General features: G+C 37.1%; 1 protein-coding gene across 2 annotated transcripts in view; it reads left to right on the forward strand.

Annotated features, from left to right (window-relative positions):
* The window catches only part of ARIH1 (ariadne RBR E3 ubiquitin protein ligase 1), a 123,361-nt gene that overhangs the window by 67,459 nt on the left and 31,716 nt on the right, over window positions 1-24,186 (forward strand). For both annotated transcript variants that reach the window (XM_059055990.2, XM_067029308.1), the window contains exons 3-5: window positions 3,304-3,448; window positions 13,064-13,156; window positions 13,651-13,706. In XM_059055990.2, coding sequence (XP_058911973.1) covers window positions 3,304-3,448; window positions 13,064-13,156; window positions 13,651-13,706 — 294 coding nt within the window. The remainder of the gene's footprint in view (window positions 1-3,303; window positions 3,449-13,063; window positions 13,157-13,650; window positions 13,707-24,186) is intronic.

Here is a 24,186-nt window from a genome sequence, read left to right on the forward strand (position 1 = left end):
AAGCAGGTCTTAATAACTGAAAGCTCTTGAAGTAATTACTACCTGAATGTCATTTCAAAAGAGAAAGTTAAATGCTAAGATAAACCCTATAGAACTAAACTTAAAGAATGAAGAAACCTTGTATATATGTCAGTTGAAAAATGATTTGAATTATAAAATGAGAATTATTTTGATCACAGACTTCAATAACAACGGGTACCAGAAGAAAAATGGAGGCTGTCAATATAGAGAATATTGGGGGTGGAGTGGGTAGGATTTTGGCCAAAGTGAGCATTTGAATACAATTAAACATTTTAATTATGTCTAAGTAATTAATTGGGGCTATCAAGCTTAGGAAACAAAAAGCAGTTTTTACTATTCTTGAAAGAAAAGCTATATAATGTCAAAACAGTGTAATTAGTGAAAAAATTATGTAAAATGATAATCAACTGGGTAAAGCTCCAGGAAGTTCCAAACAAAACTATAGGGTTAAGTGTAGGGTCATATAATACAAGGACAATCAATGTATTATTGAAAGTTGGCAAAATAGATTTAAGTACCCATTTTAAGTTATGTTTAGTAAAAATAAATTAGACTTCAGTATCTTCCAGAAAACCATAGCAGAGTCATTGGTGGACAAAGCAAGTAATAAATAAAAATAAAGAACAAATTTTAAAATGTTACATTTCTGTAAAATGGAACTTAATAAATGAAAAAAAATTTCTAGGCCTGCCTGCTGTGATCAGCAATATGAGTGGATTCTTCAACTCCCCATTCTGTTTACCTGGTTTGTATTTGAAAGCTATTTGCCTTCTATAATGGACCAAAAACTATAAACTCTAATATATTGCTGTCTTTCAGAAATATTCCTAAATAAAGGAATTCAGATTTATTATCAGGTATCATTAAGAAGTCACTCTTTTCTTTAAAAAGAAGTTGAACGCTTATAGTAAGATTCTTCTAGGTACTAGGGCTACCTCAGTTATAAAATAGTCCTCATGGGGTTTACATTCTAACAGGAAAAACATAAAATGGCGATTACAGAGTTAATAATGGATGTGTTGCACTGGAGTACAAAGTACTGTGAGGATGTAATACAAGGGAGCTTTACCTAATTGGAGGGGGGAGGAGCTGTCGAAGAAGATTTGTTTGAGGAAGTGTGGTTTAAGCTGAGACCTAAAGTAAATGGTTAGACATTTGGCTTAAAATAAAATGGAATCCCTGCTTTCCCCCTTACTACACAAAAATAATTTCCATGTGAATCAACAGTTTTAATGGAAACAGTTTAAAGGAATGACCTAAATCATGAATGAATTTTTATAGTCTTTGGGTATAGAGATCTTTTTAAAAACTTCATATGAAATCCATAAATCACAACAGTGTTGCATCGTAAATTTGCCTACATAAAAATTAAAAGTGGCAATTAAACACCATTAAGCAGGATTCAAAGGCAAGTTAGAAGCTGTGGGAAGAAAGCAATCCATAAAACAAAAGGTTACTCTTCCTGTTTACATACTGAACTCATAAAATAATAGCAAAATCTTCACAGAAAAATTAGTGAAGTTCAGCTTCACTAATAAAGAAATGCAAGTTAGGTCTAATTATTTTCCCCCCATCAAATGGGACAAGATTTTAATCTAGGATTGTTATATGTGGAACATCTCTAAATGTCTTTCAGTATAAGGTTGGTTAAGTAAATTATAGTATATACCTACAGGGAAATATTATGCAACAATGAAAAATAATGCTCATGACAAAGATGTTACATATTGTTCAGTGAAGAAAGCAGGTAATAAGCCTGGAATATAAGATTACATGAAATATGTACATGTCTGTTTATCTGTATTTGCAAAAATGCTGTCTAGTCTGTTCACCAAAGTATTAGGAGTTGCTAATTTTGTGTAGTTAAGTTTTAGATGCTAAGAGTTTGTCTTTTCTTGTGAGCATGAATATTTTTTTATAAAAACAAGGGGTTTAGTTAGTTTACCTATTCATATTAATTGTTAGCTTCATACATTTTATATTTTTCAGATAAAACTTACATCTTAGGTTTTTTTCAGAGATAACCTTTGTAGTAGAGCATTTGATTTATCTGCTCTATATATTTTGATCAGGGACAACTTCATGTGAGTTCCCCTTTTATAATACGTTGACATTTTGATTGATAACTTGACCAGTTCATTGACACATAACTGTAGTCAAAGTACTTATAAAAAGATATTTATCAGTCTTAAGAGAGTGATGTGGTTTGTTCTCATGAGTGATTTTCCAGAGACAGAGCAAATGCTTTGAACAAAGCCTGAATAAGACGTCCACTAAAAATATTGAGAATCTCTTGAGTATCGATTATTTTTAACTTGAGAACCTCCTGTTTATATGTAAAGAACATTGTAGTTATTTAAACCTAGACTTAACAAGCTAAAAAGTAAATTGATCAGATTCCATGTTAATATTTTTGCTGGTTATATTGATTCACAAATTGAAAGTTTTTCTATCTATTGCTTTTCCATTTAGAATATTAAGATATTTCAGGAGGCCAAAGACCATGTCTTAACTGGATTAATGGGAGATATTGTGCTAACTATTAACCACTGTCTTCTGTCAAGAAGTTTACAGTTCAGTTGAAACTCTGTAGCTAGTACTTGCCATACCATGCTGTTGACATATTAGATGGTGAACTACTTCTATATATTTAGATACATATTTTATGAAAAAACTAATGTATAGATTATTTGATATAAAAACTTTTAAAGGTACATTTTTTTGTTTCCTCCTTCTTCCCTTTTCCTATTAAAAACTATTTTAAAACAATATTTAGAAAGCAAGTCTTTTGTAGAATGAGACACATGTTAATAGTTTCATTTTTTAAATGATTTGTGGGATAAGGTATGCTTTATAGGTGGTTTACTTGCTAATATATTTAAACTGGTATAACTAAAATTATTAACAAAATGAATTCATTGGTATAAAATATAGCCTAGCCTTCTGAAATACCATTACTCTTCATAAGGTCCCACTTAGAGATAGTACAACTTTCATCCTTAGGTTTTAATTGTAGTGCTGTTAATATACTAATAGCTTAACCTCTCATGATAGAAGCAAAGTAAAAAGTGTCAAAATAGCAACAAAAATTCAGTCTGTTTTCATACACATATGCTTCTATTTGCTACTGTTTGTAGCCATACAGCTTATTTCTTAGCAAGAAAGGGGTATGGTCTTGGTTTAATTTACTTCATTGACTTTCCCTGTAGAAAATCAGGTTTTTGGAGAGCTCTAACAGTGTGCTATTGCTGGGCTCTCATCCTTTCTGTTTAAATAATGCAGGTACTTTGATGGAAACCTGGAGAAGCTCTTTGCTGAGTGTCATGTAATTAATCCAAGTAAAAAGTCTCGAACACGCCAGATGAATACAAGGTCATCAGCACAGGATATGCCTTGTCAGATCTGCTACTTGAACTACCCTAACTCGGTGAGTATCTGGTAGTTTAAGGCTAGCACTGACTCTGTATTTCAGAGGGTAAATCAACTTTTCATTATTTAAATAAAGGAAGATCTGGGAGTCTGGGATTGTAGCAAAGCAGTATCCTATCAATATATTAAGAATAAAGAAAGGAAAAGGGGGCTATTTTTAGTTGCGGTGCGCAGGCTTCTCACTGCGGTGGCTTCTCTTGTTGTGGAGCATGGGCTCTAGGCACTTGGGCTTAGTAGTTGTGGCGCACGGGCTTAGTTGCTCGGCGGCATGTGGGATCTTCCCGAACCAGGACTCGAACCCATGTCCCCTGCATTGTCAGGATTCTTAACCACTGCGCCACCAGGGGAGGCCCCCTTTTGCTTTTTAAAGTAGCAACTTGTCCAAATTGTCATTACACACTTAAATCTTTTCCATTTTTATATTACCACCGTGAGAGAACTGTGTAATAGGTAGGCAGCAAACAGAATTATTTTCCATCCAAATTAAAATCGATTTAAAACTAAGTTTTTAGAATAAATATCCAAAACACTTATAAAATGTCTTTAATGCTATTTCGCTAGGGAGCTTTCAGGGTTTTCAGGATTTTCACACAGATCCATTCTAACGGAGCTTCTTTAGTACAAGTATCACTCTTAAAAACCTGTTGAATTTAGGGCTTCCCTGGTGGCGCAGTGGTTGAGAGTCCACCTGCCGATGCAGGGGACACGGGTTCTTCCCCCGGTCCGCGAAGATCCCACATGCCGCAGAGTAGCTGGGCCTGTGAGCCCTGGCCGCTGAGCCTGTGCGTCCAGAGCCTGTGCTCTGCAATGGGATAGGCCACAACAGTGAGAGGCCCACGTACCGCAAAAAAACAAAAAACAAAAACCTGTTGAATTTAGATGTTTAACTTGGGGTTTCTAGTGAAGAAATTTTAGGCTTAAATAAACATAGTCTTCCTATGAAGGCACGTTATTAGTAACCATAGGAAAATTACATTTGTGACAAAAAAAGGGGTTTAGTTACTTGGAATTCACCTCTTAAGATGTTTCAAGATATCTAAGAATAATTTAATTATACAACAATTATAACTACCTTGTTCATATTCTCTAATAGTTAAGCAGCTTTTTCTAGTAATTAGTGTATACCAGGTCATTGTCACCATGTTATATATTTTAACATATTGAAGGTTTTTCATTGTTAGTCTTAGAGTGTAACATGTGTACCTCTAAAGGTTCCCATTTGAAGGAAATTAATTTGTTTATACATACAAATGCTTAGAAAAGAAGTTTTAAAAGAAAGTTAATTATATGCTCTTAGAGAAATGGAAAATCAGAGTTAAAATATTTTAGTAGGTAACACGCTGAATTGAATTTCCAAATTCTCAAGTTTTGATCATAGCTCTAACACTAGCTTTTTGGCTTTGGGTAGTAAATCATCTAATCTTGCTGGGTCTCAGTGTTTTTAATCTTTCAAATAAATTGAATAAGATATTCTTTCAAATCTCTATCAGCCTGAAACTACTATTTATTCATTTCCCTCTCCTTAAATCACAATCCTAACTTAAGTATTTAAAAAGAACAATCAGCACTCCTATTAAAAATATGTTAATTTCGGGCTTCCCTGGTGGCACAGTGGCTGAGAGTCCGCCTGCCGATGGAGGGGACACGGGTTCGTGCCCCGGTCCGGGAAGATCCCACATGCCGCGGAGCGGCTGGGCCCGTGAGCCATGGCCGCTGAGCCTGTGCGTCCGGAGCCTGGGCTCCGCAATGGGAGAGGCCACAACAGTGAGAGGCCCACGTAACGCAAAAAAAAAAAAAAAAAAAAAATGTTAATTTCATGTTTTGACCATTTTATCATCTTTCTTTAATAGTTGACATTTGTGTAGTGTTTACAGTTTATAAATGTTTCTGTGAGGTAATACTGAGACCCAAATAATTTGTCCCAGCTTATACAAGGTTTCCTTATTCCTTGGCATTTCCCTTCGTGCTCTATTATAGCAGCTCCTCCTTAGTTTAAATCTTAAATGTAATTCAAGTACTGAAGCTAGCTGCTTGCAAATAACCCGTGTAACTTCCTCAGTGCCCTTGGTATTGGCAGTCTGAAGAAATTAGAATTGAAAATTATGAGTAGATATTGCACTTGTAACTGATAATGGAGAAACCACTATTTATTCATTCAATCATTCAACACACCAGGCACAATTCTAAGTGTTAGAAACAACAGAGAATAAAGGCATAATGCCTGCCTTAGATAATTTACAGGTTATCTGGGCAGATAAGTAAAATGACATAGTCAGAAAAAATGGTAAGTGCTTTGATAGGGCATGATACCGTGGGAACGTGTTGGAGAGACACCTAACCCAGTTTTGGATCAGGGAGAACTTCCCACAGACACTGACATTTGAACTAACCTCTGAAGGTGTGGTAGTTAGGTAAACTAGGAAATACAGAAGCCAAAGGAAGAGAATGCAGTTCCAAGAATGGTAAACAGTGCTAGCTTCAGAGAAAAGAATTGAAAGGTGAGTTTGGAATTAACAACAAGAAGTTGACTGATGATCCTGGAAAGTTATCATTATTTTAAGTATTGTGGTAAGATGGGAAACCAAACTGCATGGGCCGAATAATTATTGACTTAAAAGTAGTAAAGGAAAGGGAGGCAATAAATATAAACAGATTACTCTTTTAAAGGAAGTTTGGCTATGTAAATGACAGGAAAAGTAAACAGCAGCATGGGTTGGAAAGTAAGTTAGAGTGTTAAGGAAACCGTGTTAGGAAAAAGGAATCATGGTGAAACTAGGACTTCTTTTCTCACAGTTTTTAGGCTAATGAAGAAGGATAATTTTAACCTCTTCAGTTTTGCAAGTAAATGTCACCTGAGATTCTTCATTCATGCTTTATTAATTGGATGGATGATTTCTTTACTTACATTACTTAAATAACTCCCATGTTTCAGTTTCCACTACTCTCTTCAAACACTGATACTAGCCTTTTATTACTGTGTATCTTTGATACCTTCCTCCTAGAAAGCAACTTTGCTTTATTACAGTGCCACATGAAAACAGATTTTAAGTAAATGCTTCCGACAGCTTAGTTTATAATACTTTGGAGTTAACTATTTTGGGTGGTTTCTTCTTTAAAAACAGTTTCCTGAGATTTTGGAACACTCTCTAAGTTCAGAAATTCCTCCCCCATCCCTCTGCCCCCTTGTGTTGTGGCCAGTTCAGGGGGTTCCTGGTCCTGGCAACAGTTACTCACTTTATAATAATGTTCTTTTGAATCAAAGCATTAGATTTAGCTCTACTAGGAAATATAGCTTGGGCTACCATATCATTTTTATGACATAAATAATTTGTATTTTCTAAGAATAAGGTATGTTAAATAGATAAAAACAAAGTTGAAGATTGCGATGGTTGTCCAACCCCTGCTTCCTCATCCCTGGGGCACTTCTGAATCTTTGTGCTCTATCTTCCTTTTTAACTCATTCCATTTTACAGATGAGGGAACTGGTGCCCAGATTATTTGCTCAGTTTTTATGAACAAAATGGTTTCAAGTTTAGAGATTATATGGGCAACTCCTGATAGAAGAAAGATAATTTTTAATGTTCTTTTCTTTGACATTAGTTGCTATCTGTGTAAATGGTGGAGATAAATGAAACATTTAAGAGTATGTATTCTTTTTTCAGTTCTTTTTCTTCAGCACCATTAATTTCTGTTGTAGATAATATTTTATATATTTTTAGTGTATTCTTGGTCAGATATATTTATGATATAAACAGGGGTAAGTTTACCGAATAGATAATCTGATCCCCTGAATCAGGGAAAGACCCAGGGAGCCAAGTAGGTAAACACAAGGTAGTAAGGGAACAAATATATCAGAGGAGGAGGAAGGAAAGGGAACTAAGACAGACAGGATGATACCCTGATGTATCCATGATGATAAAACTCTTTAAAAAATTATTTTATTTTTGGCTGTGTTGGGTCTTTGTTGCTGCACGTGGGCTTTCTCTAGTTGTGGTGAGCAGGGGCTACTCTTCTTTGCAGTGTGCGGGCTTCTCATTGCGGTGGCTTTTCTTGTTTCAGAGTACAGGCTCTAGGCGTGTGAGCTTCAGTAGTTGTGACTCATGGGCTCAGTAGTTGTGGCTCGCGGTTCTAGAGGGCAGGCTCAGTAGTTGTGGCTCACGGGCTTAGTTACTCTGTGGCATGTGGGATCTTCCCGGACCAGAGCTCAAACCCATGTCCCCTGCATTGGCAGGCAGATTCTTAACCACTGTGCCACCAGGGAAACCTGATGACAAAACTCTTGAGCACAATGAATACGTCTTTATACTACAGGTTAGTTTTTGCTTTATCTTTGGGCATGTGTGTGTGATTTATTTTTCTAATTTATCTTGTTTAGTCTTGTTATCTATTTAATTAGAAAAGTTATTGGGGGACTTCCTGGTTGTCCAGTGGTTAAGACTTTGCCTTCCAGTGCAGGGGGTGCGGGTTCGAGCCCTGGTCAGGGAGCTAAGATCCCATATGCCTCCCAGCAAAAAAAAAAGCCAAAACATAAAACAGAAGCAATATTGTAACAAATTCAGTAAAGACTTTAAAAAATGGTCTGCATCAAAAAAAAAAAAAAAAAAAAAACCCAAAGTAAAGTTATTGGAAAGGGAGGGGAAAAAAAGCTTTCTTTTTGTCTTTTTATCTTATCTTATAATGAGCCCTGGTGTAGAAGTCCCAGAAGTAAAGGTGTTACTTATAGTGATCACTTACTAACCCTTGTGACCTTTAATCTCTCAGTCTTTGAAAAAACGAATAAAGCACATGAGGATGTGTATGTGTTCTTTTTTTTCTAACGGCCATTTTCTTTTTATATATTTATTTATTTTCGGCTGCGTTGGGTCTTCTTTGCTGCACACGGGCTTTTCTCTGGTTGTGGCGAGTGGGGGCTACTCTTCGTTGCGGTGCGCGGGCTTCTCATTTTGGTGGCTTCTCTTGTTGTGGAGCACGGGCTCTAGGTGCATGGGCTTCAGTAGTTGTGGCTCGCAGGCTCTAGAGTGCAGGCTCAGTGGTTGTGGTGCACAGGCTTAGTTGCTCCGTGGCATGTGGGATCTTCCCCTACCAGGTCTTGAACCCGTGTCCTGTGTTGGCAGGTGGATTCTTAACCACTGTGCCACCAGGGAAGCCCTGTGTATGTGTTTTTAAGTCACCAGTAAAACATTTTAGAATTGCTGATACATGACTGTACTGTACTTGTCCTTTACAGAAAGCCCCTTCTCATTATAGTCTCAAAAATCAAATACTCTCCTTTAGTAATCTGGCAACAGGTTAGTGCCAGATCTCCTTCATTACTGGGGAGTAATGAGAATAGATTCTTTTTATTAATTTCCCGGATCTTTTTTTTAATGGATGAGAATATTGATTTCCCAAATATTTACCTTCACTCATTTTGTGAATGAGTTAGAATCATTGTCAATCTCTGAATAGCACCATATTTTAAAAAATGAATTTATTATTTTTTGGGCTCCGTTGAGTCTTCGTTGCATGCAGGCTTTCTCTAGTTGCAGTGAGTGGGGGCTGTGCTTCATTGCAGTGCATGGGCTTCTCATTGCGGTGGCTTCTCTTTTTGTGTGGCATGGGCTCTAGGCACACGGGCTTCAGTAATTGCAGCATGTGGGCTCAGTAGTTGTGGCACATGGGCTTAGTTGCTCCGTGGCATGTGGGATCTTCCTGGACCAGGGATCAAACCCATGTCCCTTGCATTGACAGGTGGATTCTTAACCACTGCGCTACCAGGGAAGTCCCCATATTTTTTTTTAAAGATTTATTTATTGTTTATTTTTAACTTATTTTTGGCTGTGTTGGGTCTTAGTTGCGGCACGCGGGACTTTTCATTGCAGAGCACAGGCTTCTGTCTAGTTGCGGTGTGCAGGTTTTCTCTTCTCTAGTTGTGGTGCGCAGGCTCCAGGGTGTGTGGGCTATGTAGTTGTGGCACGTGGGTTCCAGAGCACATGGGCTCTGGAGTTTGTGATATGCAGGCTCTCTAGTTGAGGCTCACGAGCTCAGTAGTTGTGGCACATGTGCTTAGTTCCCTGACGAGGGATCGAACCCGTGTCCCCTGCATTGTAAGGTGAATTCTTACCACTGGACCACCAGGGAAGTCCCTGAATAGAACCATATTTTAACCTTGATATTTTCCGTGATTTGTTCTGTAAAACCAGTCTCAGGGCTCTGAAACATTTTCTTCCCCAGCTTCTTTCCAGGTATTTTTTATATAGTTGATATGCTGTAATATTGTATCCTATTTTCATCTATATCATAAGCAACATCAGAAATTTTGTAAGCATATTTCAAATAACGGCTAATTAGAAAATGTTATAGAATTTAAAATGCCATTGTAAGAGCCACAGAATGAATAAAAGAGCTGGGAATAAACTTGGCAAGAAATATGAAAGATCTGTATGAAGAAAAGGGGAGATAAATGAATGCCAAGTATTTGGAAAGAGGAAAAATAATGAAATAAAGAAAAAGAAGAATAGATTGATGGCAGTAGGGAGGGAACTAGTCCTACCAAATTCAGGAATAGGCAGTGCAGTGATTTCCCTGGTGGCACAGTTGATAGGGCTTTGCACTCCCAGTGCAGGGGGCACGGGTTTGATCCCTGGTCAGGGAACTAGATCCCATATGCATGCCCCAGCTAAGAGTTTGCATGCAACAACTAAGGAGCGTGTGAGCTGCAACTAGGACCCAGGGCAACCAAAAAAAAAGTAATAGGCAGTGTGGTGGAACAGGAGAGTCAAGTATACATGAGGAGAATTTAGTATATAATAGAGGAGGCATTTCAGATAAAGGTGGATTATTTAATGGTTGATGGAACAACTTGGTAGCCATCTGGAAACTTTGATTCGTACCTAACTGCTTATATCTAAATTAATTTAGAAGCCATAGATTCTAAAACTAATACATTTTGCCTCATACAAATAAAGAGCTTCTGCATAGCAGCAAAATGTAAACATTGAAATTGGGAGAAAATATTTTCCACACTTATAAACAGCCAATTTTCTACATAAGTAAAACACTCCAGTAAATCATTTAGAAAAAAAGCCCAGAGGAAAAATGGGCAAAATAGGAGAAGAAATTTCCCAGAAAAAGAAATATACAGCCTTAAATCTTTTTTCAAATGTTTAAACTTCACTCATAAAAATAAATTAAAATGAAAAATAATGGTAGTTACTTCATTTTCACCTGTTAGATTGGCAGAGATCAAGGAGTTGGATAATACACTGTTTTGACATGGGTCACCAAGGTTTTGACATGGGTCACCAAGGTTTTGACGTGGGTCACCAAGGGCCACCAAGGTCATATTCCCACCATGGTTCTCTTCTATAGTATAAATTGCAACATCCTTTTGAACAAAGCTTTGTAATAATCAAATTGTAAATTTATACTGTTACAATTTCACTTGTACAAATTTTTTCTGATACACATTCATTTAATCACAAAGGTAATAATAATAATAAAGAAAACCAAGATGCAGAATAAAGTTTGTGGTACTTTTACCGTGTGTGTACCTGTGTACATTAGAACATCTCTGGAAGAATATAATGTGCAAGATATTGGAAATAGTGATTACTTCTGGGTAGAGAGGTAGAGGACAAGGTAGAGAAGGATGGGGATGAGGGAGACTTATTTTTCCAACATAAACTCATATTGTTAAATAATTGTCTTTAACATCAGCCTATATTACTTACTCATTTAAAAATAATTTGGTAGTAAATATTGTAAAACAGTCTTAAACTAAAATATGATAACCATTGGACTTCCCTGGTGGCACAGTGGTTAAGAATACGCCTGCAATGCAGGGGACACGGGTTTAAGCCCTGGTCCGGGAAAATCCCACATGCCACAGAGCAACTAAGCCCGTGTACCACAACTACTGAGCCTGTGTTCTTCAACTACTGAAACCTGTGCTCCGCAACAAGAGAAGGCACCACAAGGAGAAGCCCGCACACCGCAGTGAAGAGTAGCCCCTGCTCACTGCAACTAGAGAAGGCCTGCACACAGCAGCAAAAACCCAATGCAACCAAAAAAAAGAAATAAAATCTAAAAAAAAAAAAAAAAAAAAAAAAAGAATTAAAAAAAAAACAAAGTATGATAACCATTATTTGTTTTTTGAAAATACAGTCCTCTAGACTCTCTTAGTATTATTTAAAGTACCTGCTTTTAATATCCCATTATAGAAGATAGTAGTATCCTTCATTTAACCAGCCATCAAACTGATAGTATTTCAAATCATATAAGTAGTATAAGATCAGACCAAAATGTTACTATTATTTGTATTATTCAAATGTTACTATTATTCTGAGTAAATATTTTGGTTTCCATAACATTTTATTTTCTAGGTTAGCCATGTTCCATGCAGCTCCATGAAGTGCTGTATATTTGTGTCACATTTGAAAAATAACAGCATTGGGAGCTCCCTGGCGGTCCAGTGGTTAGGACTTGGTGCTTTCACTGCCATGGGCCGGGTTCAGTCCCTGGTTGGGGAACTAAGATACCACAAGCCACATGGCGTGGCCAAAAAATAAAAGTAAAAAATAAAATAACAGCTTTATTAAGATGAATTCACATACCATACAACTTGCCTATTTAAAGTACTCTTAAGTATAGTCACAGAGTTGTGCAGCCATTACCACAATGAATTTTGGAACACTTTAGTAACCCCCCAAAGACCTGTTCCTTTTACAGTCACTTCTCATTCCTTCCTAAACTTCCCAGCCCTGAGCAACCACAAATCTACTTTCTTTCTCTATGAATTTGCATATTATGGACATTTCATCATATAAGTGGAATCAAACAGTATGTGCTCTTTTGTGATTGGCTTATTTCACTTAGCATGTTTTCAGGGTTCGTCCACATTATAGTATGTATCAATACTTTGCTCCCTTTTATGGCCGAATTATATTTTGTTATTATTGATATTTCACATTTTGCTTATTTGTCAGTTGATGGACATTTGAGTTGTTGCCACTTTTGGGTTATTGTTGATAATGCTGCTGTGAACATTTGTGTACAGGTTTTTCTGTGGGATGTATGTTTTCGTTTCTGTTGGGTGTATACCTGGGAGTGGAGTTGCTGGATCATATGGTAATAACCCTGTTTAATTTTTTGAGAAAATGCCAGAGTATTTTCCAAAGTTCTGTAGCATTTTACATTCCCACCAGCAGTGTGTGAGAGTTCTGATTTCTCTACATGATTGTCAACACTTTTATTATGTCTTTTTGATTATAGCTGTCCTAGTGGGTGTGAAGTGATGTCTCACTGTGGCTTTGATTTACATTTCCCTGATGACTAAGGTTATTGAGTATCTTTTCATATGCTTATTGGTGCAAACTTGTTTTGTGCCTTTCCTAAAAACTATAAATATCTACTGCAGATGCATTTCTCATTAATTAGGTGTTTTGTGTTCAATGAATTTGCATGTGTAGATTTCACCACCTAGAAGTTCATTTTAGGAGCCCATCTAGTCATGTCAAATTGGACATTTTAGCCACTGCGAGAAATGTGACCTAGTAGAGCCTTATTGAGTCACTGTGTATAGTGCTTCTCCTGATAATGTCTTTTCAAAGTCCATGTATTATTTTTGTTGCAGTATTTCACTGGCCTTGAATGTGGACATAAGTTTTGTATGCAGTGCTGGAGCGAATATTTAACTACCAAAATAATGGAAGAAGGCATGGGACAGGTAAAAATGCTAATTTGTTTCTGAGTTTTTCTTGAATTTCTTAGTGTTTAGACCCTTACACAAATATAAACAGGTGAAGCATTCTGGGTTGTGAATTGCATGTGGACTTTTTTTCTAGATTAAAACAACTAAAAGATAATTAACACTTTTTTCTATTTACAATGAGGCATTCCAGTTAAAGATCCAGTCCAGGTAATATTTTCTCAGCAGGCATTAACATTTGTATTTATCAGGCTAAACTTGTTGAGAATTTTTGTCAAATCTCTTGCTTTTGCCAGTCAAGTTTTATAATGAAAAACCAGTTGTTTGGGTTAACAGTTTTACTTACTTTATGATGATACACATACACACACACGATTCCTTTAATAGAAAGGGAGTGATTAAGGTCCTATAAATGTTAAGGTGTATTCAGAACCTAGCAAAGTTCCTGGCAATGGTAAACATTCAGTAAATATTTGTTGAATGAAGACAGTTTAAATTTTGATCTTTTTCAGACTATTTCGTGTCCTGCTCATGGTTGTGATATCTTAGTGGATGACAACACAGTTATGTAAGTACTTTTGATAGATTCTGCATGTTGAATATTGATTAGTTGGTTAAACCAAATTAATTTTCGCTCAACACCATAGAGGAGGTGAAATTTTTAGTCTGAAGAGACTTTCTAATCTATATTCCTTTGTAGTACACAAGCCTGTTTGTAACCTGGTTAAATGCCCAGTCAGTATTCTGGTAAAGTTGGCAATACATGATAGCTAGATTTCAGTAAACCTTGTAGTTGGAGAATAGGATATGTCAGTGTGTCAGTTGATGTCTTCTGGGAAGCAGATGCCAAGACAAAGTTAAAAGGGAAGGCGATTTATTGTGGGATAGCATCTGTGTAGGATAAAGAGGAGGAGGAGCACTAGACAGACCATGATACAGTTCTGACACTTGTTAAATCAGAGAAAGAAGGAAGGAGGATTCAATAGGAAGAGACTCAGACTATGTTGCAGCTGTGAGAGTCTCTGTCAGCCCTGTGGGGAACTCCAGTGCATAGGTTTCCCACAGAGGAATACCTCACTAAGCAGAAATGGCCAGGCCCTGGTACCATCGTCATGCTCAGTCTCTCACTGGGAGCTAACCAGGGAGAATGTGGCCTCAGCTCGAACACTGCTACTGATCCCAGAGACACTGCAGCTGGAGGCTGTTGGCTATCTACTGGCCTTGTGAAAGGTTCCCTTTTGAAGTTGAGAAAGAAACTTTAAGAAACAAGCATAGTTAGCTCCTGTACATGGGGTAAAATCCCAGGTTGTTTAATTCCTGAGTCAGTGCTGTTTTCATGACCTCAGCCTACCTTATCTAGGAAGATAAACATATCATGAGGGCCTGAATGATCCACAGACAGATTGTATAATTAGTCCTGGATAATTGCCTATATAAAGGTATGTCTGTGTTTAAGCACTGGGATTTGAAGGTAATAAAAGTAGAAGCAGCCATGTGCTTTAGTGAGCAAATTTCTTAATCTAATGAAGCCATAAATTGACTTAACCAGTACAGTTTATAAAGCCACTGATTCCACTTCGTTAATCCCAACCTACTTTGGTTTACTAAAATATATTTACTGTTATTGTCAGCTTGTGTTAATACTGTTTCTATCTTTCAGTAAATCTTATTTCCATTATTGTTTTAAGCTAACAAACATAAACCATGTATCATCTTAAAGTACCACCATCCTTGCAGCCTTCTTTATCTTGTCCCCTGATACTTTAATTCTTTGTATTCTTTCATCAGTACATTTCATCAGCATAGGTTACTGTATCTTTTCATTCATTCCCCAAACATTTACTGGGAACCTACTCATTAGCACATACACACAGGAAAACAACAAAAAAATTACGATACATTTCCTTTCTCCAAGAGGTTCATAATAATAAATAAATAAAATGCATAGTTTAAGTTTTATGTATAAATGTATATATAAAGTACATTTACAAGGAAGCAAATTACCTGAAGAATTTATGGAGGCTTTACTTAGGGAGTAATATCAAAGAGTAAAATTTTGGGTTGAGGGAGTGGAGGGTAATTTTAAAGAAGGGATGCCAATATTTTTTAAATAGTCCATGAACTTCTCTGTTATGTATTCTGTAGTAGCTAGAGCACAGAGTAGCAGATTACTAGAGATGAGGATGAAAAGAGCTTGACAGTTTATGATGAGTTTCATTACAGAAGGTTATTAGGACTGATAATAAGAAAGAATTTGGTAGTATCTAATATGAGTGAGCATATAGCATAATGGGGAGTATACTGTTGGAACCTTTTTGTAACGCAGTTTGGTGATTTCTACAAATGTATATGCTCTTTGGCTTTTTGTTTAATAGTTTCATCACTTTGAATATGTCATTGTACTGTCTTCTTGCCTCCATTGTTTCTGATAAGTCAGCTATTAATTATATTTTTGTCCCCTGTTTGCTGCTTTCAATATTTGCTGTGTCTTTGGCTTAAAACAGTTTTGACTATGATATATCTAGATGTGGTTCTCCTTGTGTTTATCCTCTTTGGAATTTCTTGAGCTCTTTGGAATTTCTTGAGCTCTTTGGATGTGCGTGCTGGTGCACATCCACATTTTACCTTAAATAGTTGTATGCTATATCTTCCATATTCTTTCTTTTAAATAAATAATTTCTTTCTTTTAGAATTTAAAAGGTTAATTAAATGAGAGAATGTGCAGTTTTTCATGTTTAGCCTTAAGATCCGGACTTCTCTGGTGGCTCAGTGGACACGGGTTTGAGCCCTGGTCCTGGAAGATACTACATGCTGCAGAGCAGCTAAGTCCTTTTGCCACAGCTACTGAGCCTGGGCTCTAGAGCCTGTGAGCCACAACTACAGAGCCTGCGTGCCACAGCTACTGAAGCCCTCGTGCCTAGCGCCCATGCTCCACAACAAGAGAAGCCACCACAATGAGAAGCCCGCTCACTGCAACTAGAGAAAGCCTGCATGCAGCAACGAAGACCCAACATAACCAAAAATAAATAATAAATAAATAAATTTATTTTAAAAAAAATCTTAAGATCCATAACTGAAATACGCTTTTTTTTTCTTAGTATGAAAGAAACTGAATCCTTCCCAGTGATGGATTATCAGTTTTTTAAAAATTGCCAACTTGATAGATTTTAAAAATGGTTTCTTGTTTTAATTCGAATTAAACTCATTTGGAACTTGAAACTGAAACCTGATTCTTCCTGAAGACATATTACCCTTTAGCACTCTCAATTTGAAGCTAGCGTTTTTTTCCCCTGTGTATTTTATGGTCAAGAGGTAAAGTCATTGTTACCCTTGGTCCCAAATGCTGTTTTCAGACCATTTTGCTTCTTCGGTTTAAAATCCATAAATCCTTTGAGTCTTGTTGTCCAGTTGTGTCATGGTCCTTTGTGCTTTTCTCTGCTTGACATCTTGGTCTGTCCCATTTAATTATTTGTAGTGCTGTTACCTCACGCACAATCTTTTCTTTCTCCCAAGTCTTGCTGTCATCCAGTGTGATTTCAGTGCCCATATGTGTAGTTCATTCTACACCCTAGCCCTGTAGTTCTACAAGTGTAGTCCCCCGACCAGCAGCATCAACATCACCTAGGAGCTTGTTAAGAGAATGCATATTCTCAGGCCCAGCTCCAGACTTACTGAATCAGAAAATCTGGGGACAGGGCCCAGCAATATGAATGACAAGCTGTCTTAGTATGGTTCTGATGCATACTTATGTTTGAAAACTCTTACCATAGCCTTTCATTTCTGTTATCTACTCATTTCCAGGAAAATCCCCCTCATCTCAGCCATGTACGCCTAAGGCCACCACCCTATGCCTACTGTAGTTCTACTCTTACTTTACAAAATCATCTTTATCTGCCTCTTCCTAAAAGAGTGCTCCTCGGAGTTCTGTCTGTCCCACTATTCTCACTCTGTGCACTTTATACACTCTCCCTAGGCATACATTGGAATTTCCCAATGTTTTTAAAAAAAATTTATTTTTTTTGGCCGCATTGGGTCTTTGTTGCTGTGCGTGGGCTTTCTCTCGTTGCGGCGAGCAGGGGCTACTTTCTGTTGCGGCGTGTGGGCTTCTTATTGCAGTGGCTTCTCTTGCGTGCAGAGCACAGACTCTGGGCACGGGCTTCAGTAGTTGTGGCACACAGACTCTGTAGTTGTGGCTCGTGGGCTGTAGAGCACAGGCTCAGTAGTTGTGGCACATGGGCTCAGTTGCTCCGTCGCATGTGGGATCTTCCCAGACCAGGGCTTGAACCTGTGTCCCCTGCATTGGCAGGCAGATTCTTAACCACTGTGCCACCAGGGAAGCCCCAGAAATTCTCAAATTTATATCTCCAGATTAACACTCTTTTTTGAGCTTGGGACCCATATATCCTAGGGCCTATCAGGTATCTTCATTTGTACATTCCTCTGGCTTTATCTTGTCCAGCCCTCCTACTACCTTTACCACCCACCAGACTCATTCTTGCTTCTCAGTATCAAATAATGGCATCACTTGGTGTTAAAGATTTGCCTGATTGAGAAACCTTGGTGATATCCCTGATTCAGTTTTCTCCTGCATTTTTCAGAGTCATCCTTGCATGAAATTCTGTAAATTCCACATCCTAATTGCCCTTAAATCCATCCATTTCTCTCTGTTTTTACTGCCATTAACCTGATGCACTCCATCATCTTGTCTTAGCTGGGAATCTGCAACTGGCTCCTAAGTGATTCCCTTATACCCAGTGTTACCACCTTCCAGTTCTTCACAAATGGCTTTCGTTGTTCTATATTGCTTACCTATGCAACTTCATCTTTTGCCTCACCTTTTCTCACATTATTCTAGCCATGTAGAGCTTGGTTTCCTGAAAGTACTGTGCATTTTATTTGCATTTGGTTTGGTAGGATTTTTTTTAACTTTTTTTTCCTACTGTCTCTTGACTTTGTTTCTTACAAGCAGTACTCACTTTGTTTTACTCTTCAGTTCTCTTAACCTACTCATCATCTTAGTCATTCTTAACACCTCAGTTTAACTCATTTTCATTTTGGTTTGGATAGACATCCTATGTGTTCCTTAGCTCCTCCATATTTCCCTTTCCCTGCACTTTTGTAATTGCCTGTGTCCTTGTCTGTATTCTTTCTTAGGCTGTAAGTTGACCCCAGGTACCCTATTTATGTTGACTGAATTCTTATTTCCTTTCAGGATGTGTGACTCTAACCTTGGTAAAATGCTACACAGAAATTATTCACTGATCTTTCAGTGCTTCTTAGACTCACTTCTTAAGATTAGTGATTCATTGGATTCACCTTTTTACTCCTTCGCAGCGGGTGTGTAATAGGCACATATCCTTGAATAAGTAACTGGAAATATATTATTCTCCCTCCTTTCATAAGTGTATGTTATCATTGCTAACTCCAGTGATTGGTTTGTGCTATGATAACCATTAGGGCTGTTTGGCTAAGTGGGGCTCCCCTTCTTTGATGCTTCCAGGAGATTAATGAAAACTATTTATCCAAATTATCACTTGAGACTGAATAAATGTTTGTCTCTTTCTGTTCATACTAGTAGTTGGTTAGTGGTTTGTGTTTTTTTTTTTTGGCTGCGCCGTGCTGGTTGTGGGATCTTAATTCCTCGACCAGGGATTGGATCCATGCCACGGTAGGGACAGCCTATAATCCTAACCACTAGTCCACCAGGGAACTCACAGTAGGTTAGTTTTTTTATGTAGTTGTTTGGGGCCTAAATTTCTTTTTCTATGTATAGCTTCTCTAGTAGTCTTAGGGATGATAAAGGTAAACTTGTATCTGTTTAATCTTTAAAGACCTGCAAGTAATGTATTTAGTCACACCTTGACTAATCATTGTTATCATTAACACATATCTGGAACTGTGATGTTCTAATTCAACATCCTGCAAGGTGTGTCTAAAAAATGGAATGGTTTATTTTCATATTAGGGGGTTTTAAGAAAGAGATAAGTAGAGATGATGACAGCACCTCATTGCCACTCACTTCTAGCAAAATTATGCCAGATGATTTTTTTTTAAAAGCTTTAAGTGATACATAAGATTTTTTTAAAAATGAACTAAAAATAGAGTTACCATATGATTCAACAATCCCACTCCTGGCCATATGTCCAGACAGAACTGTAATTCAAAAAGATACATGAACCCCTATGTTCATAGCAGCACTATTTACAATAGCCAAGACATGGAAACAACCTCAGTGTCCCTCAACAGATGAATGGATAAAGAAGATGTGGTACATATATACAGTGGAATACTACTCAGCCATAAAAAAGAATGAAATAATGCCATTTCAAGCAACATGGATGGACCTAGAGATTATCATACTAAGTGAAGTAAGTCAGAAAGAGCAACACAAATACCATATGATATCACTTATATGTGGAATCCAAAATATGACACAAATTTATCTACCAAAGAGAAACAGACTCACAGACTTAGAGAACAGACTTACGGTTGCCAAAGGGAGGGGGCATGGGGGAGGGATGGATTGGGAGTTTGGGGTTAGCAGATGCAAACTATTATGTATAGAATGGTTAAACAACAAGGTCCTACTATATAACACAGGGAACTATATTCAATATCCTGTGATAAACCGTAATGGAAAGAATATAAAAAATAATATATATATATGTATAACTGAATCACTTTGCTCTACAGCAGAAATTAACGTTGTAAGTCAAGTGTACTTCAACTATAAAAAAAGATTTTAAAAAAATGGATCTTAGGATCTTGGTATAGATTATCCATACCTCTATTGGCTAATTCCCCACTTGCCTGAAAAGGGCAGAAATGTTCTTTTAAAAATAGATTGTCTTAAATTGGATAATATAACTTAAAAGCTAGTCTTTGATAGTTATTTCCTGTTCCATCAACTTTAAGCAGTAAATCTTAACTACTTTCTATGTAAGGTGAGGAAATTGCTGCCTCCGTGCTGTCATTCACCTTTAATCTCTTCTACCCCCTAATTTCTGTTAGATACATAATTACTTTATATTGTCAACTTTATAGTTAAATCTATTCCGGGGCTTCCCTCGTGGCGCAGTGGTTGAGAATCCGCCCGCTGATGCAGGGGACGTGGGTCCGTGCCCCGGTCCGGGAAGTCCCACATGCCGCGGAGTGGCTGGGTCCGTGAGCCATGGCTGCTGAGCCTGTGCATCCGGAGCCTGTGTTCCGCAACGGGAGAGGCCACAACAGTGAGAGGCCCATGTACCACAAAACAAACAAACAAAAAATCTATTCTGGAACAATTTCTTATATGTTTTGTCAGTAGGTTTAGTCACAAAATGGTAAGCCAATGCTTTTATTATAATTGTAAATATTACATAAAACCAAGTAATTGAATAGATCCAGAGCAAAGTAAATGTAGTCCTGTAAGTCTGTGCTGCTCCAAGAAGAATGAATATTCATTCCAAACATCCAAGTCAGACGATTATTTTTTACATTTTATCACATAGGCTTGTGAAGCTGCGTAGACCCTCAGATGGTTTGTACCATCTGAGGCAAAGAGACAAACTAAACTTTGATATGTGTATTAATCACAGTATAATAGAGCATCTCGTCTTTTACAGTGGGAATACATCATTTTTATTTAATTATAATCAGTTCAATTTGCTGTGTATTGGTTTTTGTTTTTGAATTAAGTTCTAAAATAAATTCAATAAAGTGTGTAAAGTACATTTACTTTAGAAGTATGTTTTACTAACCACCCAGATCAAGGTACAGAAGTTTTCCAGTACCCAGAATATTCATCCTTGTGACCCTTCACAGACAGTATCCATCTCACCCCCACTACCTATTCTGACTTCGGTCACCACCAGTTAATTTTACCTGTTTTTGAACCTCATTTAAATGGAATTATGTAGCATGTTCTTTTTCTGAGTGTGTATCGGCTTCAGTTAATGTAATGTGTGTGTTTGAGGTATGTGTGTGTTTGAGGTATGTGTGTGTTATTAAGTATATGTGTATGTTTTTAGGTTTGTTTTGGTTTTGCTATGTAGTGTTTCATTCTCCTGATAAGAGATGCTTGGAGTTTTTTTGATTGGTTTGTTTGGTTTTGACTACTGTGAAAAAACTATAAAGAATATTCCTGAAAGTGTCTGGGTAGATATGCACTGATTTTTTTTTTTCGGTATATACTGAAGAGTGAGATTTTTAGCCTTACAATAGATACTGCCAGAGTATCTATCTACTTTTCCAAAGTAGTTGTACCTCCACTTCTCCTAGTTATGTGTGACTGCTCTAGTCCTTGTTCACACTTGTATCACTAGTCTTTTCTAATTTTAGCCATTTTGGTGGGTATGTAGGGATATCTCATGATGGTTTTAATTTGCATTTCCTTGGTGGGTAATGATGTCAGACACCTTTCCTTGGATATCCCTTTTTATGAAGCGCCTATTCAAGTCACTTTCTCATTCTTAAAATTTTGTTATTTTGTCTATTTGTTAATTACTTTCTAAGAATTCTTAAAATATTCTGATATGAGTCTTTTGTTAGGTATATGTATTACAACTATTTTCCCCAGTGTGTGGCTTACCTTTTTTCTCTCTGAATGATTTTTGGTGAACAAAAGTATTTATTTTAATGGCATCTAATTCCTCATTTTCTCTCATTTATGATTATTGTTACTTATGAAATCTTTGCTTACCCCAAGGTTGTATTTATTTTTAAGGCAGTCTGCAGAGAGTTTATGGAGAATGCTTTGAAAAGATGTGACTTTAAAGTTGTATGTCTCATAGTGGAGTAAATTAATGCCCCCCCCCCCATCATTTCTCTACGATGACAGAAAAACACTACTTCAGTATTCTAAGTAGGAAATTTATCACAAATGTATAGAATACTGTCCATTTTAAAATATATGCTTGGGCTTCCCTGGTGGCGCAGTGGTTGAGCGTCCGCCTGCCGATGCAGGGGACGCGGGTTCGTGCCCCGGTCTGGGAAGATCCCACATGCTGCGGAGCGGCTGGGCCCGTGAGCCATGGCCGCCGAGCCTGCGCATCCGGAGCCTGTGCTCTGCAACGGGAGAGACCACAACAGTGAGAGGCCCGCGTACCACAAAAAAAATAAATAAATAAATAAATAAAATAAAATATATGCTTAAGGGATCAGAACTCAAGTTCACACTGAAAATAATGTCCTCATCTCATTGAAATGCAAAATGAAATAATTTGTCAAGCTTTGGTAATTAATAAGGTAAAGTGTATATAGATAGGGATTAAATTACTGATAATTATTAAACTTTTAAAAATGTTTTTGAACTATAAATGTAAAGTTACAGATTGAAGGGAAGCAGAGAAGGGTGTTGGAGGGCTGCGTGAAGCTGATTGTGTCGGGCCTAATAGGCCATTAAGGTTTTTGGCTTTTATTCTAAGATAGAGCCATGAGAGGATTTTGAGCAGAGGAATGACTTGATCATAGAGGATTGCTCTGACTGCTCATATTAAAAAGAGACTAAGTGGGAGCAAGGAGATGGTGAGACTATTAAAACAGTCCAGAAGAGAAATGATGTTGGTTTGATCCAAGCTGTAGCTGAGGACGTAGTGAGAAATGGTTGGATTTTGGATGTGTTTTCAAGGTAGAGTTAGAGTCAGACTCTGATAAAAGTAGATGAGCCAGAGATGATTGTAAGATCATTTTGACCTTTGATTGTGATTACATGAATTCAGATGATAGTATATGTTACATTTCTTTTTAATGACCAGAAATTTGAGCAGAGGTTTTTTATAAGTTGTTAATCATCACATTGTCATAATCCTACAACCCAGAAAGCCCACCAGTAGGGGAAGATGGAATGTAATAACAGCCTTTAAAAAGATTTATGAATTATTTTAATACATTGGAAAATGCCTGTAATGTTAGTTTTAAAAAACTAAGATATAAAATTATATATCATACATTTACAGAGAAAAAGAGGAAAGGGTCTAGATTCATAAAAATCTCAAGTGGTTATTCCTCCTGAGCAATAGGGTTAAAGGCGATTTTTATTTCATTCTTTATACTTAGCTATAATTGGTTTGTCAGGGGGAGAAAAAACCCTTTTTAAAGAAAAATACTTCATCATTAGTCCTAAATTGAAGCATAATATTGTTGACTTATTCAGGGTGCTATATAAGTATAAGGCATATAAGTATTATGTGTTTAGTGTAAGTATACTAAAGTACTTGGCATGCTAAAAAAAAAAAAAATCCTGTTTTAAAGTTACCTGGTTTCAAAGCACAGCTCTCCAGTTATCTCATTTGTAAAAATGTATAATTATCCCAAAACTCAAGGGCGTTTAAATACTTTTGACCCTGTGCTCAGCATGTGTATATAGATAGCATTCAGTAAAAGTCATTTTTTTTTTTTACCTTGATAAATAGCTGCCTTCTACGGTGAGAATTGGCATAATAGCTATTTTCAACATAAGTGATGGCAGCAGGACCTTGTGAAGATAATTAGCTTATTAATGGCCAGGTTGACACTTGCCTTCTTGAGAATGCTTATTCTCAAAGATGGAAGATCACTTTCTTTTTCTTCCCTATCACCAACTTAAGGCTTAGCCATCTTGGCCTAATAGCTGTGGCTGATCTTTATTCTTGCCAGTTATGCTTAGGCTAGAAACATCTATAAGAAATCATTAGAGTTTGTCACATCAGAGAAGCATTATGGGTAATAGAAGGAGTAAGATGTATTTGGAAATCAGGGTTTCTGACTTTGAGTCTGTTTCTTAATTATTTTTTAATTGATGTGAATTTCATATAACAATATTCACAATTTTGACTAGTTTAAAGTACACAATTTAGTGTACCAAAAGAAATCCCATATCCACTAAACAGTCCTCACTCCCTCCTCCCCCTAGACCCTGACAACCACTCATCAGTTTTCTGTCTTTATGGATTTGCTTATTCTGGACATTTCATTAAAATGGAGTCATACAGTATGTGATCTTTTGTGTCTGGCTTCTGTCACTTAACATAATGTTTTCAAGGTTCATCCATGTGGTAGCATGTGTAAGGACACCATTCCTTTTTATGGCT

Source organism: Kogia breviceps, chromosome 3 (genome assembly GCF_026419965.1).
Source record: "Kogia breviceps isolate mKogBre1 chromosome 3, mKogBre1 haplotype 1, whole genome shotgun sequence".
In the NCBI taxonomy this organism is placed as follows: domain Eukaryota; kingdom Metazoa; phylum Chordata; class Mammalia; order Artiodactyla; family Physeteridae; genus Kogia; species Kogia breviceps.